General features: G+C 42.4%; 1 protein-coding gene across 3 annotated transcripts in view; it reads right to left on the bottom strand.

Annotated features, from left to right (window-relative positions):
* Window positions 1–2,547: 2,547 nt before the first annotated feature.
* Window positions 2,548–17,471, bottom strand: part of STARD3NL (STARD3 N-terminal like) — a 51,235-nt gene continuing 36,311 nt past the window's right edge. For all 3 annotated transcript variants that reach the window (XM_008703513.2, XM_008703512.2, XM_008703514.2), the window contains 5 exons: window positions 15,383–15,436; window positions 15,154–15,271; window positions 14,850–14,945; window positions 4,182–4,257; window positions 2,548–3,031 (listed from right to left, as the gene is read on the bottom strand). In XM_008703513.2, the coding sequence (XP_008701735.1) occupies window positions 4,199–4,257; window positions 14,850–14,945; window positions 15,154–15,271; window positions 15,383–15,436 (327 nt within the window). In that variant the 3' untranslated portion in view covers window positions 2,548–3,031; window positions 4,182–4,198. The remainder of the gene's footprint in view (window positions 3,032–4,181; window positions 4,258–14,849; window positions 14,946–15,153; window positions 15,272–15,382; window positions 15,437–17,471) is intronic.

Genomic DNA, 17,471 nt, shown 5'->3' with positions numbered 1-17,471 from the left:
TTTTAAGTATGCAACGTGAATGTAGATGTAAAAAATAAACGCACATATATCGAATTTTCAACACACATGTACTATACAACATACATTGTTCTGCACTTCTCACTTATACATCCTCGAGCTCTTTTTATGTCAGTATACAGACACACTTAGCTGCAAAGTATTTCACTGCTGCCTCTATACTTTATAAGATACTTTATAAGATCAATTCCTTGTGATAGACCAATGGAGTATTTCAATCTTATACTATTATAAAACATGCCGAAATCATAGTATTGTTTTATGTCACTATGGACATGTGGACTGGTCATTTTGATAGGTACTGCCAACTTACCCCGATAGAGACAGCGCCATCGTGCATTCCTACCACATGCAGGTGAATGTCAGGACACTGCTGTCAAACAGCAGGATATTGCTAATTTGACATTTGAAAACAATATTCCACTGTGGCTTGAATTTTTCTCTGATGAGGATAAGCATCTTTTCATATATTGAGTCTGTTTATATTTCTTTTTTTTGTGCAATATTCGTCCAGTCCTTTGACCACAATCTCTATTGAGTAATAATACTAACAAGTATGACACTCATTTATACGTGTGTGTATCTCTTCAAACACGGGTGTAAAACAAAATGTCCAGGGGGCGCCTGGGTGGCACAGCGGTTAAGCGTCTGCCTTCGGCTCAGGGCGTGATTCCGGTGTTATGGGATCGAGCCCCACATCAGGCTCTTCCACTATGAGCCTGCTTCTTCCTCTCCCACTGCCCCTGCTTGTGTTCCCTCTCTCGCTGGCTGTCTCTATCTCTGTCAAATAAATAAATAAAATTAAAAAAAAAAAATGTCCAATGCACAGTCAGTAGGTGAACAATACATGTTTATTTTTCTTCTTTTCTAATGAATCCTTTTAAAGTCGAAGTTTTTCTATATTAGAATAAAACAATGCCTCATTTAAAATTGGGAAAGATTTTTTACTTACAATCAGCTTCAGTTTTTGTGAAACAGGGTCTGTTGGACACCAAGTAGAAGTTCCCTTGTGGAAACGACATAAGACCCACCATGTACAAAGAAGAGGAAATTTAATTTCGATCTCCTCCTTGATTCTCAAGAATGTGATCAGACCTCTTTGGGCAGATGCCTGGGCCTCTGCTTAGCGATCCGGACCTGCGTCTGCACGTGGAAAGCACCGAGGCGCCGAGGGGAATCTAACAGATGACCGACAGCTGTGTGGGCTGATGTCACTTCCGGGGCTCCCGGGCGGTGTCTCCTGTGGCTTCCAACTCCTTAGCACCTTCCTTCCCCAACTGGACCTGGGCTGCCCTGGACGGGGAGGTGCAGAGAAGGGGAAGGTGGTGGAGCAGGAGACAGTGTGGGGGGCAGGAGGGTGCTGGTGTGGTCATGGTGTTTTATTTTCTCAGGCTTGTCTTATCTATGTGCTCTGTCAAATGTGGTTGATTCGTGGAAAATGACTGAAGTCAAACCGGCCTCTACTGGTTGGGGCTCTGCAAGCAGTGACTCGGGTGTTGAAAGATGAAATAAGGACAGTTAAACCACAGCCAACTAGCTCACTTCCCAAAGGCCACAGCTAATGGAAGCACAGACCCATCTGCACACGCACGCTCCTGCTGTCAAACATCCTGTCAGGCTGTGGGTGAGGGTCCCCCTATTTATACCAAGTTCATTCCAGCAGCTGCTACGTGAGTTGGGGTCGTATGACCAGGACCGTGGAGACGCCGCACCCTCAGGCCACTCCAATGACACTGTTCTGAAGGAAACAGCCCGCAGACTTTAACACTAGGTGATCCCCGACATTCCACCCGGATCTGCACTTTTCCACGGCAGGTGATTTACTGAGGCTCGGACTTTCGGTCTCATTGTGTCAGTGTAGACAGGGTGACACGAGATCCGAGCCCGTGAAGCTACCAGCACAGGTAGACCGCAGACGGCACAACAGCAGGTGCTTCTTTCCTCACAAGAACACAGACACATGCAGGCCCGGAGTTCAACTGTGTCATTGAATGTCATAGGCTGAGTCATCCCAGTCCCTTCAGTAGAGTCAGGCTGAGCACGGCTCCTTAGAAGACATGCGCATCAGGTAAGCGTGCTAGGGGTCCAGCAGAGCTGGTCTGACCCGCACAAATGGCCACTTCGCAGCCAAACCAGCACCAGTCGGTACTCACAACTGAGTTTTTCTTGAAGGACACAATGAATAAGGAAAGAAAACTAAGGGACACACTGTCTCACATGAAGCATTGAGGGAAATATTCATTTGGAAAGAAAGAGTTCACAATATAATTTAGTTTATTTTAATTCAAATTAGCCACACGAAGAGAAACGATGGCAATGATTTCAGACTGTGGGTTCAAAATAAGAGTCTCACACTATTTCAGAACTGTACTCCTAAGAGAAAGATGCTATTTCATCACGAAAATAATACAAAAATGTCTGGTTATGCTGTACATGTACTCACATTCCCTCCTGGCCCCCTTTGGTAATTCCGATACTTCAAGCCAAATACATAATGCAAAACAAGAAAAATAAAATGAACCATTTTGATATGTTGGTATTTATTACTTTTTAAAATTGTACAAAGAGCGCATAAGCTTGAGTTAAAAAACACAAGGACAATGTTGGATGTTAAAAAAGAAATACAAAAGAAATCGGAGACATGAAACAAAAAATTCCAAACTGCGACTCAAATAAAAGGATTATTTTGCTTACTAAAAAAGTGTTATTCCAATATATTCAGAAGTCTTTTGATCGGGAATCCAGAGCAAGACTTTGCTGCAACCCTTCATGAACAGACCAGGCTCAGTGTCACCGAGCACGGGACGGATCAGCGCATTCTCTTACCAGCCACAGGCAGGTCCTGAACGGACGATCTGGTACAATGTCTATGAGGTATTACAATAAATAAATTCTTTATTAACTGTTCATTGAAGTCAGCAGTGGATGTCACCTTTCTACTTTCAATAGCAAGACGCCAGCTCTGGTCCTTTTTTTTTTTTCCTCCAGTGACTTTCAACGATGGATTTTCACACTTAGAAAAAGATAGAAGAACATAAAAATATTTGAGCTACAGTATAACAAAGTAAAGTCCTACACTTTTCCTTAAATTTTTATGAGAAAGTCTCTATGCTGAAGATGGGCTGTTACAGACAGAAAAAGACCTGGGTGAGGCCACACAAGAATTTATTTTAAGGCATTTTAGAACTTTACTATTCACAGACCTCCATCTCTGCTGTGTCTCAACCACTGACGCAGAAAGCAGGTCTGGAGCGTGTCAGGGCCCTGGGGGTGGAGAAACAAGGCCCACTCGCTGGCCCAGGCTGCTCTGTGGCCCAGTCCCCACCCATTCCAGTTGCTTGGCAGCTCTGAGCCGGCCACCACGTTCCTTCCGTCCTCACATAATGAGGCAGAGCTGCTGCTACTACGATTCACGTTGTGTTTCTTTGCTGGCGTTTCCGAGGCTGAAGTGTTTTCCTTGGACGATCGGAAGTGACAGAACAATAGGTCCCACCTTGAGGCCCATCACCTCCTGCTCAGACTGGACCACGTGTTTCACCTCGGAAGCTGCACAGCACTGGGGGGACATCCGGGTGCAGGGCCAGGGCAGACCCTGGTACCAGACTGGGCGGGCCTGAGTCCCAGCTCAGCTCTGCCACTTGCCAGTCATGCCGCCTGGGACGGTCACTCACCACTCTGGTCCCACGTGCTCAGGTGTAGACAGAGACACTCAGTGCCCATATCCCACGGCACTGCGACCCTCATAGCACACACACCTGAACATCTGACACAGAGACATTCTAGCTAAGAAGACAAAGACGAACTCAATCTTATGTTTAGAACTCTGGGTGGTAACGAGAATTATGGTCATGGTCACTGTGTAGTGTATACAAATACTGAACTGTAATGTTGCACTCCAGAAACTTCTACAACGTTATGTGCTAAGCTTACGTCAATAAAACAAAGAAAGAAATTTGGGACTCTGAGCTATTTTTCATTCTTTACAAATTCATACCCATGCAAAAGAATGTTAAGAAATATTACATGAATAGAACTGTAAATTCATGTGACTAGGATAAATCTGGCTATATATTTGTACTCATATTATTGAATTTGACCTTGAATCTACCCAAAGAAACGATCCATATTTAGCTTCTTGGGAGGCTTCACTTTTAAACACTTACTTTAACAAAAGTAGTACTCATAATTCCAAAAGTGGTTTTTCACTGTCCTGCTTTTCCTCAGCTTCTTCTTCAGATCCTACAAGGTAGGGAAAATGGAAGGAGAAAAAAAAAAGGTGAACCTTATATTATTTGTACACTTGAGCCCACCATTTCCCTCTGGAATTATTTGTTTAGGAAATATGCCTGACAAAATAATACTTGTTTTCCATTGAATAGATTTTGTTAACACATGAAAAAATGTTCAAAATCATTAGCCATCAAGGAAATTCAAATCAAAACCACACTGAGATACCACCTTACGCCAGTTACAATGGCAAAAATAGACAAGGCAAGAAACAACAATTGTTGGAGAGGATGTGGAGAAAGGGGATCCCTCCTACATTGTTGGTGGGAATGCAAGTTGGTACAGCCACTCTGGAAAACCGTGTGGAGGTCCCTTAAAAAGTTAAAAATTGAGCTACCCTATGATCCAGCCATTGCACAACTGGGTATTTACCCCAAAGATACAGACGTAGTGAAGAGAAGGGCCATATGCGCCCCAATGTTCATAGCAGCAATGTCCACAATAGCTAAATCGTGGAAGGAGCCGAGATGCCCTTCAACAGATGACTGGATTAAGAAGTTGTGGTCCATATATACAATGGAATATTACTCAGCTATCAGAAAGAACGAGTTCTCAACATTTGCTGCAACATGGACGGCACTGGAGGAGATAATGCTAAGTGAAATAAGTCAAGCAGAGAAAGACAACTATCATATGATTTCTCTCGTCTATGGAACATAAGAACTAGGATGATCGGTAGGGGAAGAAAGGGATAAAGAAAGGGGGAGTAATCAGAAGGGGGAATGAAACATGAGAGACTATGGACTATGAGAAACAAACTGAGGACTTCAGAGGGGAGGGAGGTGGGGGAATGGGATAGGCTGGTGATGGGTAGTAAGGAGGGCACGTATTGCATGGTGCACTGGGTGTTATACACAACTAATGAATCATCGAGCCTTACATCGGAAACCGGGGATGTACTGTATGGTGACTAACATAATATAATAAAAAATCATTAAAATAAAAAAAAAATCAGGGGGAAAAAATCCAGATGTCTGAGGCTAGAAAAAGTTTAAAAATTATTTCCACAAAATATCTTGTACCCACTTGTATTTATACAGCTCATTACACTATGGAAAATGCACATTTTATAAAGTAAAAGCAAATATGTAATGAAAAGAACTATATCCCATAGGATCATAATTACAAAATAAAAAACCTAAGTACATATGTGCCAATCAGAAAGCCTATAAGAAAATAACCAGATGACTTCAATCGTTTCTGGATATTCCAAAACACGTACAACAAACTGACTTTATAATTTTTGAATTATAATTTTTTAAAAAGGGTATAAATAATACCGGCAGTCCGGCCACGATTATGTGAAATTACAAACACAGAACTAGCAGGAGACAAACTGCTGTCAACACTGATGTGGAGTGGAGACTGAAGGACGGGTTCTGTGATTGCTGTTAGGTGCCCATTCTTATAAAAGGCGTGTGTAACTCTCACAGTCAGGGAAGGGACATAAAACAGGATCCATGGGAAGACACGGTAGCAGGTAAGGGACAGAGCCTACTCACAGCTGCTTTACTCTGGTCAGATAATACACCTCAAATAGGACATTTTTTCTTCTGAGAATGTCTGCCTGCATTATAGCCAAGAACTAATTTGGTATAAGAGAATGAACAGCAGAGACACTTAAGAAAAGATCGGGCCCCACATCTTAACCTCATAAATATCACACGGCTCAGGTTAAGCTTGTGGCAACATAAATAGATAAAGGTACAGTGGTTGCAAGGCTTCACTTTCCACCCTATTAAATTGCCGTAAATCATAGTCACACTGTGGAGGGTTAATGCGTTCTCACTTTGAGTCTAAAGCAGACCGTCATACCAAGTCTTCCTGTTTCTGGCCTCACTTTCCAACTGACAGACTAATGGCATTTGGGCCACAAGGAGCTGACATGTCTTATAATTATTTGGGAGTCCTAAATAAAGCCAAACTTTTAATTAAAACATAGTAATATGTATGTTTTACATAAATTAAAAATAAATGCTAGCAAGGCCTTCTGGTTATGGAGCAGTGAAGTTAACAAATCTCCTTGAAAAGCAAGTATAAAACTGGGCTAGATGAACAAATCTAACCATTTCAGCAGTTGGGAAATGTCCGAAGACATACAACCATCTAGAAGTGTTTATGCTTGAAAAGCTGTAGATAGGAAATAGTAATGCTCTTGCCAAGAGCTGATCCCATTTCTTCCCCACCTCCCAATACTCAGCTCAATAGGTATGAAGGTTCTTCCAAGACAGGGCAGGCCGTGAGGACTGGCAGCAAAATCACACAGTTGAAGGGAGCTAAGTCAGCTTAGCATAGGGAGTGATGTGAAGGTGAGCTGACAAGCCGTGTGGTGTGCAAGCAGGAAGGCCTGGGGGCTCTGCTGGTCCGTGGTTGGGGTCGTGGCTGCAGCAAGCGTGTGCTTGCCTGAAGCTGTGTGCACGCTTAGCAGAGACTCAAAAGAGCCCAAGCCAGCCAAACACTCCTGGTCAATCCTCAGGCTTTGTACATATGCAGAGGAGATGTGAAAAGACTCAGCAAAGAGCACAAGCAGAGGAAAACTTGAAATTCTCTAAAATCTGAATATGGTACTCAATATATACACATAACTATTTGTCAGAGGATGGAGGTCTTTTTATTTCCAGTATAATTAATGTATATTCTTGTATTAGTTTCAGGTGTAAACATAGTGATTCACCGATTCTATACATTATTCAGTGATCATCCCAATAAATGTACTCTTAATTCCCTTCACCTATTTCACCCATGTGCCCACCTACCTCCTCTCTGATAAAAAGTTTGCTCTCTATATTTAAGAGTCTGGTTTTTTGGGTTTTTTTTTCTTCGTGTTTTTTTTTCTTTCTTTCTTCAATTCCACAAATGAGTGAAACGGTATGGTATTAGTCTTTCTCTGACTGACTTATTTCACATAACAGAGGATGGAAGTCTTATCAAGGTGCTTGAGCACAATCTCCATCAAACACTGGCAAAACTCTGTAGACAAAGAGGTGGCCCTGAGGGAGCTAGGCTTAAAATTAAATTTAAAAAAGGAAAAACTGAGTAGAGCCATCAAGAGCCACATACTGCAAGGGACTTAATTTCACGGATTTAGCCTAAGCAACTTTTTAAGCAAAAAAATCCCAATAAACGCTAACTTTTGGGGGGAAGAATCGGACTCTAGAGTTGCTACAATGTTTTTTTCAACAAAATATTTTTCAATTAAAAGAAAAAAAGAAAGGCAAAGAATCAAAAGTGTGACTATTCTTAGGGGGGACCCTGATAATTCAATAGAAACTGTCTCTGAGTGTGTCTATGTATTTTATATAGCAGACAAAGACTTCAAAGCAGCTATGATAAATATGTTCAAGAAAGTAGAGAAAGCCATGTTTAAAGAAATAAAGGAGAGTATGACAACAATAAATGAAAAAATAGCTTCTAAAGGCAAGACAAATTACAAAAACGAAAAGATATTTTACAAAGTAAAACATGGAAGAGAAAAACATAATATTTTAAGTGAAATATTCTCTAGAGGAGCTTAAGAGAATATTCAAATTAGCAGAAGAAATAATCTATGAACCTGAAGACAGAGCTGTATAAGTTATCCAAGCTCGATAACAGAGAAAAACACTGAAAAAAAATTGAACAGAGCTCACAGACCAATAGGTTTCTTAAATTCCACATATCAGTGAGATCATATAATAATTGTCTTTCTCTGATTGACTTATTTCGCCTAGCGAATACTCTCTAAGTTCCAATGGGATACCATAAATGGAAAGGGACTCCCAGACAGAGCAGAAAGAAAAAAAAGAATAGGAAAAATACTTGCAGAAACAATGGCCCAGACTCCCTTATGGCTAAAACGCCCAATTTTGTTGAGAAATATTAATCTACAAATCTAATAAAGTAAAGAAATACCAACTAGAATATATACAAATAGATTTACTTAATAGGCAACCTGCTAAAAGCCAGGAGTGCGTGAAAATAAAAAAATAACACATCAAATTTCATAAGAGATTGCTAAAGCAATGGCTAGAAGAAAATTTACAGCTTTAAAATGCCTACATCAGAAAAGAAGAAAAATCTAAAATCAATCATGGAAAAGAAGAGCAAGCTAAACTCACCCAAACAGAATAAAGGAAATAAAAACTGGAATAGAAATAACTGAAGTAGAATAGAGAAAAACAAGAGAGAAATATCAATGAAAACAAGTCAGTTTTTGAAAATAATCATCAAGTTTGATAAACCTCAACCAAGAGTTACAAACAGGAAATGAGAGAAGACACAAATCACCAAAATCTAGAAAAAAAAAATCACTACCAATTCTACAGAAATTAAAAATGATTATAAGGGAATATTATGAATAATTTATGTCAACAACTAGGTAATTTGAAGAAATGATGAATTCCTAGGAAGATACAAATTATGAAAATAGGCTCAAAAAGAAATAAAAAATCTGAATACATCTATATATAATAGGTAAAAAAACTGAATTAGTAATTAAAAGTCTTCCCACAAAGATAATTCTTGTCCCAGATGGTTTCACTGATGAATCTATCAAACATTTAAAGGAGAAACAATATTAATCATTCATAAGAAGAATTCATTCAGAAAATAGTGTGTCTGGAAAGACTTTGTAATGTATTCTACGAGGTCAGCATTACTGATATTAAAGCCAAAGACATAATAAGAAAACTACAGACCAATAGGTAAAATATCATGAGCATATATTTTTTATGTACACATATGTACAAACATTCTCAGGAAAATATTAGCAAATAAAAAAAATAATATTGGATCATACAACATGACCAAGTGGAATTTACCCTATATAAACAGTTGATGTGACATCCAAATATTACTTAATATATGTCATCATATCAATTGGATAATCTCAATAGATGCATAAAAAGCATGTGAAAAATTTAATGTTTATTCATGATAAAAACACTCAACACTAAGAATAAAAGCTAACTTTTTCAACCTGATAATGGGCATCTGTGAAAACCCACAGGTGACACCATACTTAATGTTGAAAGACTGAATGTGTCCCCTCAAAGACCAGGAAGAAGACAAGGACGACTGATCTTAACATTTCTAGTTAACATGGTATTAAGGTTCTAGACAGTGCAACTAGAAAAAAATAAAGATATCTAACAGAGTGAAAATTAAAAGTAAAAAAGTCTTTAACCACAGATGACATGATCTGTCTGTAGATAATGCCATGGAATCTACATGCACACGAAACCAAAACTAGAACTCCTGAACAAGTCTAGCATTGTCACAAGGTACACATTCCATGCACGAAGTATCAGCTGGATTTTTATAGACTAACATGGACAATTTGAAAATGAAATTAAGGAAACAATTCCATTTACCATAGAACTACAAAGGATAAAATGTTTAGGAATTAATTTAGCAAAAGAAGATCAAAACTTCCATGCTGAAAATTACAAAACAATGCAGAGAAAAATTAAAGAATATCTAAATAAATGCAGATAGGGTCCATGATCATGGATTAGAACAATTCAATATTGTTGTGATGGCAATTCTTCTCAAATTCATCTATAAATCCAATGTAGCAGGCTTTATTCACAAAAATTAACAAGCTCATCCCAAAATTGACATGAAGACCCAGAAGACCTAGAATAGACAAAATAATTTTCAAAAAGAACAAAGTCGGACAACTGATGTGGTCATCCTACAGAAGCAGTGGGGGAGGGGCATACCCACAATTTGGTTTGGATAATGAGACCGATGATGCCGCACACACAGAGGGTGTGGAAAGCTTTATCACGGACACATGAGGTCCTGGGGACAGCAAGGCGGGCCTTTCAAGCAAGGCCTTACAGCACCTGATTTCAAAGCTACAGAAAGATTGTTATATAATAAAGCCAGTGTGCTGCTGGTGCAAAGAGAGCGCACAGGTCACTGGAAGAGAATCGAGAGTCCAGAAATAAACCCTTACATCTATGGTCAAATAGTTTTTGACAAATGTGCCAAATCAATTCAGTGCAGGAAGGGATAGTCTGTTCAACAAATGGTCTAGCTACAACTGGAAATCTGAAGGCAGAAGAATGAACTTAATTCCTTGCCTCTTCCATACATGAAAATTAATTCACGATGGACCATAAACTTAACGGAAGAACTAACACTATAAAATCTCCTAGAAGAAAACATAGTAGAGAATCTTTGTTGATACAGGATTAAGGCAAGGAGTTCTTAGATATTATCCCAAACACATTATCCATCAAAGAATACATTCTGATAAGCTGGAGTTCATCAAAACTCAAAACATGTGCTTCAAAAGCCTCCACGAAGAAAACGAAAAGTCTACAGTCGAGGAAGAAATATTTGTGCATCTTATAAAAGACTTCTATCCTGATACAGGACTTTTATCTAGCATGCCTAAGGAATTTTAACAATTCAATAAGACAAACATTATAACTTAAAAAAAAATGGTGGTAAAATAGACATTTCTCCAAAGAAGATATATGAATAACTAATAAGCTCATGAAAAGGTTCTCAAGGTCACCAGTCCTTAAGGGCAAGTGAAAACCACGAGGAGACAGCACTTCGTACTTACTAGAATAACTATAATCAAAAAGCCTTTGCCAAGTGTGGGTGAGTGAGTACACGGAGAAACAAACCCTTACACATTGCTGGAGAGAATGTGAAATGGTACAGCAACTTTGAAGAACACTTTGGCAATCACTTGAAAAGTAAACAGAAACTCGCCATAATAACCAGCAAGTCCTCTCCTAGGAATCAAAGAAAAATAAAAACAAATATCCCCACAAAGACATGCACATAAAATTTCATAGCGGGATTAGTCATAATAGCAAAAATTGCCAACAATTCCAATGTCCAACCACTGATGAATAAAGAAAACACTGTATGTCCATAAAACGGAATAGTATTGAGTCACATAAAGGAACGAACTACGTACGCACGCCACAAGAACGGCTGTCAAGGACATCATACTAAGTAAAAGAAGCCACATGCAAAAAATTACATATTCTGTGATATTTACATTAATTGTCCAAAAAGGGCATATTTGCAAGACAGAAAGTAGATCAGTGGTTTATCTAGGACTGGAAATAGGAGCAAGGATCAGATACAAAGTATTTTTGGATGATAAAAGGGCTCTAAAATTATACCGTGATGTTGGTTTAAAAATATAAATTTACTAAAACTCATGCAATTGCCTATTTAAAATGTATCTATTTTATGGTAAGCAAATTATAACTCATTAAAGCAATTCCCTTGTTTAGGTAGTATCCTCAGTGGTGATGTTTCAATACAGTTCAAAATTTTTAATAAAAAGTAGAAACACTGTGTTTCAAATCTTGATTACACATTGGGTGATTACAGAATTGATCATCGAAACAAAAACATTTCCTATAGATCAAAGGAGTTCTAATAATAATTACATGGGGGGCGCCTGGGTGGTACAGTTGTTAAGCGTCTGCCTTCCGCTCAGGGCGTGATCCCGGAATTCCGGGATCGAGCCCCACGTCAGGCTCCTCTCCTGGGAGCCTGCTTCTTCCTCTCCCACTCCCCCTGCTTGTGTTCCCTCTCTCGCTGGCTGTCTCTCTCTGTCAAATAAATAAATAAAATCTTTTAAAAAATAATAATAAAAATAATAATTACATGGAACCACAGCAGTTAGCCAAGACTGGCCAGGCGAAACCAGCATGTATGGCTGGTTGCTACTAGAAAGTGTAAAACGAGAATCCCAGTGTCTTTCTCTAGATTTGCTTAGCACAAATTATATGATGAAATTGAGCTATTTTTCATTTCAAATTGGTCTCCTCATGACTCAGGAGGTGACAAACTACCTTTTCCTCAGCATCACGACTGGCTCATGTCATGTCTGACCCCACATAACACCTTTAGCCAATCATCTGACAGAAGATTGTGCTTCCTCGTTCCTTCCACTGAATACAGGGGAAGCAGGACACAGTGAGACCAACACGCAAACCTGCAAACACACCCCCTTCATATTCTTCAAAAGTACCTCTAACAAGAGGTGCTAATTTTCCAAATCTCTAAGATAATAAACGTCAAGCCATTCCTTTACAAGGAAAATGCTGACACTTTATTGTTGGTGCCCCCGATGTCTCTCCTTCTCTCTTCTCACCCCTTCCTTCCGCAGCCACACATCTACTCCGTGCCGGAGCCGCGCTAGGGCTGGAGAAGGACAGTCAGGAGAAGGCAGGCAGCCCCAGACGCCCTCTCCTCCCCCAGGGGCCCATCAGCGCTGGATCCGTCCCAGGGCAGCAGGAGCCCGGACGTCTGTCCTGTTGCATCTGTAGCCGCTGGCCTCACGACCCAGCTGTGCTTTAGGGTGGAAACTTAGGTTCTAGGCACCTTGTTCCAGTAATAGTTCTAATTTTAATTCTTTCCTAACTTCAATGTTCAGACAATGAACATATAATACAATAGAGTAAGTCCCTTTGCACACTCCTTCTCTGCCTGCTGCTTACCTGCATTTTGTCTGGAACAAAGCAGCACCCAGCACAGCACCCTGACCCTGCTCTAGCTCAGCTCCGTCGTCCAATGAAACGGTAATGCTCCCAACCACCACTGGGTGGCGGTAAAAGTCAGAGGCAGGGGGCACCTGGGTAGCTCAGGTGGTTAAGCCTCTGCCTTTGGCTCAGGTCAAGATCCCAGGAACCTGGGGTCAAGCACTGCCTGGGGCTCCCTGCTCAGTGGACAGCCTGCTTCTCCCTCTCCCTCTGCCCTCCCCACCTGCTTGCTCTCTCTCTCTCAATCTCGATCTCAAGTAAATAAATAAAAATCTTACTTAAAAAAAAAAGTCAGAGGCAGGAAGCCAATGGATTCAGAACGGCAAAGCATGATGAATAATGCCTAGGGAGGTGTTCTTCACATGGTTATTATCCTGTTGCTCTGAACTTGTAATTAAGTAAACAAATCACTACTGAGAAATTTTTACTCTTAGAAAAATATAAGCTATACAAAAGCATAAACTGTGAACTTTTTTTCCAGAAAGATAAATGCTATGACATACCAAAACAGCTCCATGAAATAACTCTCATAATGACGTTATCGAGAGTTTACTTACTTGAGTTTCTGCTGGCTAATTCATGTCTGTATTTCATCTAACTCTATGCTTTTATGTTTTAACCTGCTTTTCGATCCAATACGAATAGTCCAGAATATCAAGTTACATGGAGTTCCCCTGATTCGCTATGTCACACTGCTGTGGCTCTGATCACTCACTTGAGATTTTCTGCCTGAGATCTGCTCTACTATCGTGTGTGTGAGTGTGTGATGTGTGTGTGTGTGTGTGTGTGTGTGTGTGTTCCATTACTTTCTAAGCTCAACGCTGGGAATACAATAACGCAGTCTCTAACTCAGGTTGCTATCCCAGTGGTAGGAACAGGCCAGGTCAGGGTTGAGGGCTATGCAGCCAGCACAGATGACAGGGCTGGGGAGAGTTCCTAAGGAAATGCAGAGAACACCCTCCCAGCAGCAGGGGGCGGGGTTGGGGGGGGGAGCCTTCTCTCCTGTGAGTGGAGAGTAGGACTGCAGAGCAGTGTGAAGGATAGAGAAAGCAAGCTGAGCAATGGCCTGATGGGTGGGGTGTGTAACATTTTCAGCAAAGCTAAGAAGAAAACACAAGGAGACACTATTGGGAGGTTGGACAACTGGTAAGTGAGGTCAAAATGGTGCTCGCTGCCAGACTAAGGACCCATCACTTCCTTAATCCTTCCGCCAATGAAGGCTTTTGGGCAGGAGAAGATGTGATCAATGTTGCATTTCCATAAACACTGAAAGGCCCCACATGGATTAGCTGTGAGCGTGGACTCCAGCACTGAGCCGGGGTTCAAATCCTAGCTCCACCTCTTACTCTTCGTGACTTTGCACAAATTATTCCCTTCTCTGTGCTTCGCTCTGCTCATCTCTGAAATGGGCTGATGAGACGTTCACCTCCTAGAGTGGGTTGAGGAACCCGAGGAACAACGCAAGTGTTCTATGTCACGTGGGGCTGGGACAGGGTGACTGAGGCTGGGAGAGGGGAGGCTGGTGCAGGAAGTGCAACAGGAAGAGCTGAACGGAAGGGGGAGGAGACAGGAGGACGTACAGTGCATGAGACCCAGGAGGCAGGAACACAGAGGATGGAAATGGCAGGGGGAGCGATGGGATGGGAGCCCTGAGGAAGGGCGGGTCCCCAGGGAGGCGATGGTCTCTGTCCTGGGCAACCTGGAGGACAGAGCTCCATTCTCTCCCAGGGGGTCCTGGAGGACAGTCGGGTGAGGGGATGACAGGTAGCAAGAGAGCATCAAGATCCTTCCCCTGCTCTGCCCGTCTTCTGAGATGCTGATCGCACGTCACAGGGTCTGTGGCCTCGGGCACATTTATTCCATACTCTGGGTCTCAGCACGGGTCCCACAGCAAGACCCCGTCTCAGTTACTGTCGTATCCTCAATGCCTGCTGTGTTCAATGTCTGCTCCATGTTCTGAGAGTAGAGGAAGGGAGAGGAGGGAGTGCCGAGCTATTGAATCATGGATGAAAACACAGATGATAATCACATTTTTTTTACCTGCTTCAGATTCAGGAGGAGAATAAAACTGACCATCTGAAAGACCACCAGGTATAAGTGCCGCTCTCTCGGAAGCATCCTGAACTATCAGGAGTCCTGGAAGAGAAGAGATTCAGCTGCTGGGGAGGATGTCACAAATTCTGGTAGCTTCTTGGCAAGGTTAACCACAATAAAATGCTGTTATCATTACATTAAAAAGAAGTCTTAGGAAAAAGCTAAGCTCTGTTCAAATCAGCACTTCAGAGTCTTTCTTCTAGCTTGGTCCCTAGCTGCTCTCAGGAGGCTAACCTGGGGACATACTTACTGTTTTCCTCTTCTGCCTCTTGAGGTAAGACTTTGAAATCCAGGAACCACGTCTCAATCCAGGCAAGGAGGAATGAAATGATGGGCAGCACGTAGCCGAAAGCCCCTTGGGAGAAAAGCTGGAAGGACAGACGTGACCAGGAGAGGGAAATGCAGTTACCAGGAGCTCACACTGGAAAACAAGGCTTCACCATTAGATCATAATTGTAAGAAAACGTGGGAGGCTGTACCTTTGAGAGGATCACTTTTGCGAGTAAAAAGGCACTGGTCACTGCTGTCGTCAACTGAAAGGCACATAATCCAACACGTTCGAATTAGACATTTTACGTTGGGAAGGCACCTGCTCCCAAAAGACACCCGTCTGAGCCAGAAGCTCCTAATGCCTGGAAAAGCTCTGCCAGGTCAGCTCCTGCCCACGTCACTCTGTCTCCAGCCCCTGAACACGCACGGGGCCCATGTGGGCTTCTCCGTGGTGCCTGATCCCTACCTGGCTGCTGCTGCCCTCCCTCCACCCACGGTCTAGCAGGCTAGTGTGTTGGGAACCTAAGTTTTGTCCCCACAAGGTGCAACAAGCTAAGGCACTGCCCCCAGGGCAGGGACCCCTGAAATGCAGAGGCGGGGCTCCCCCTAGTGGTTGGGGAGCCCAGAGATCATCCCACGGGACCTGGGCACCCAGCTGAGTGAGCTATCTGGAAGAGGCGGCATTTTATATTCTGATGCTAATTAACTTTATAAGCTGACACTTAGTACCTTTTCAGGTACTAGGTGAGTCCTCCTTCCAGCTGGCTGATCCCTCTCTGCAAATGTTTTTAAAAAGAAACATCAAAAATAATCAAATGGATGTGCTAATCATGATCCATCGCTTCATAATTTGGCTCAGATATTTAAAGATACTTGGGATGCCTGGGAGGCTCAGCCGGTTAGGCGTCTGCCTTCGGCTCAGTCATGATCCCAGGCTGCTGGGATGAAGTCCCGCATCAGGCTCCCTGCTCATAGGGGAGTCTGCTTCTCCCTCTGCCTCCAGCTCCCCTGCTTGTGCTCTCTGACAAATAAATAAAATCTTTCAAAAAATTAAAAAAAAGATATTAAAGATACTTTCTAAAAACTCACTGAATGTCACTCACTCCTCTGAAACAAATACTGAGACAGATGGTGTGACAAACACCAGTGTACATTGAAGAGACTCTGGAGTAGAATGGCGCAAACGGGACGGTTGTAGAAAACTGGGAAGGGACAATCACAGCAATTTGTTAGCAGCAAAAATGTACTCAGAAAAGGGAGGCAAGTCTGGCTAATACTGCCAGGCGACATCTGAGTCACATTAGCTTGGGGCTCAGCTGATGGTCTGATGCCAGTCCTGGGATTCTGTGGATGCTTGGAAGACACGCCTCAGGCCGATGTGGCTCCCGGCGGACTGTGTCTTAGAGAGAGTCTGTCCCCAGCTGGGCAAGCCGTGCTCGCCCCCAGCCCCCGCCCCCCCCAGGCCTCGCTCCAGAAGCAGCACTGAGGGTATTCCCGAGCAGCTCTCTCCAGCAGAGGGAGCTCAACACCCCCCCCCATGCACCTACCTGATTAGAGCTCTCTGAAAGGTGAGAGTCATATGCGGAAATGGCAAACATAATTGAGGCAGAATGGCTTATAATTCTTCTTTTTACGTGTAAATATTTACTGACAGTGAAGAGCATGTGCCAAAGCTCCGTGCCGGATGCAAAGAAACAGAGATGAGCAAAAACACCACTGCCTTTGGGGCGCCTGGGTGGCTCAGTAGGTTAAGTGCCCGACTCTTGGTTTTGGCTCAGGTCCTGATCTCAGGGTTGAGAGATCAAGCCCCACAACCCGCCCTGCACTCAGCAGGGAGTCTGCTTTCAGGTTTTCTCTCTTCCCCTCCCACTCCCCCTGCATGCTCCTTCTCTCTGAAGTAAGTAAATCTTTAAAAACACCACTGCCTTCAAGAAGCCTGAAGCAACAATAAAAAGGAGTGTGGGCACTTTTCCCTTTAATATTGGAGGGATGGGATAAAATAGCAAGAAAGGCAATTTATCAAAATAAGCAGAGAGCAAGTCATGAAAAATCACCAAGCAGTTTCAACCAAAGGGGAAATTTTCGAAGTATCTTTGCGACATCGGTGCTGATCTCATCACTCATTTGCAAAATGAGGTAGAGGGTGTGCTGGTGCTTGGCCAAGAATCATTGTTGGGGCTCTATGTTCCTCATCTGGCTCGGAATCCACTGAGACAAAGTGAGTTATTCATCACCACTGGAAAGAAGCCTGGGCATGCTGAACCTACTAAAGGGTGAAAGAAGGGGGCTCCGGAGAAG

Source organism: Ursus maritimus, unplaced genomic scaffold, assembly GCF_017311325.1.
Source record: "Ursus maritimus isolate PB19 unplaced genomic scaffold, ASM1731132v1 scaffold_3, whole genome shotgun sequence".
NCBI classification, from domain to species: Eukaryota; Metazoa; Chordata; class Mammalia; order Carnivora; family Ursidae; genus Ursus; species Ursus maritimus.
The sequence above is the reverse complement of the archived record's forward strand: the minus strand, read 5'-3'. Positions and strand labels throughout refer to the sequence as shown.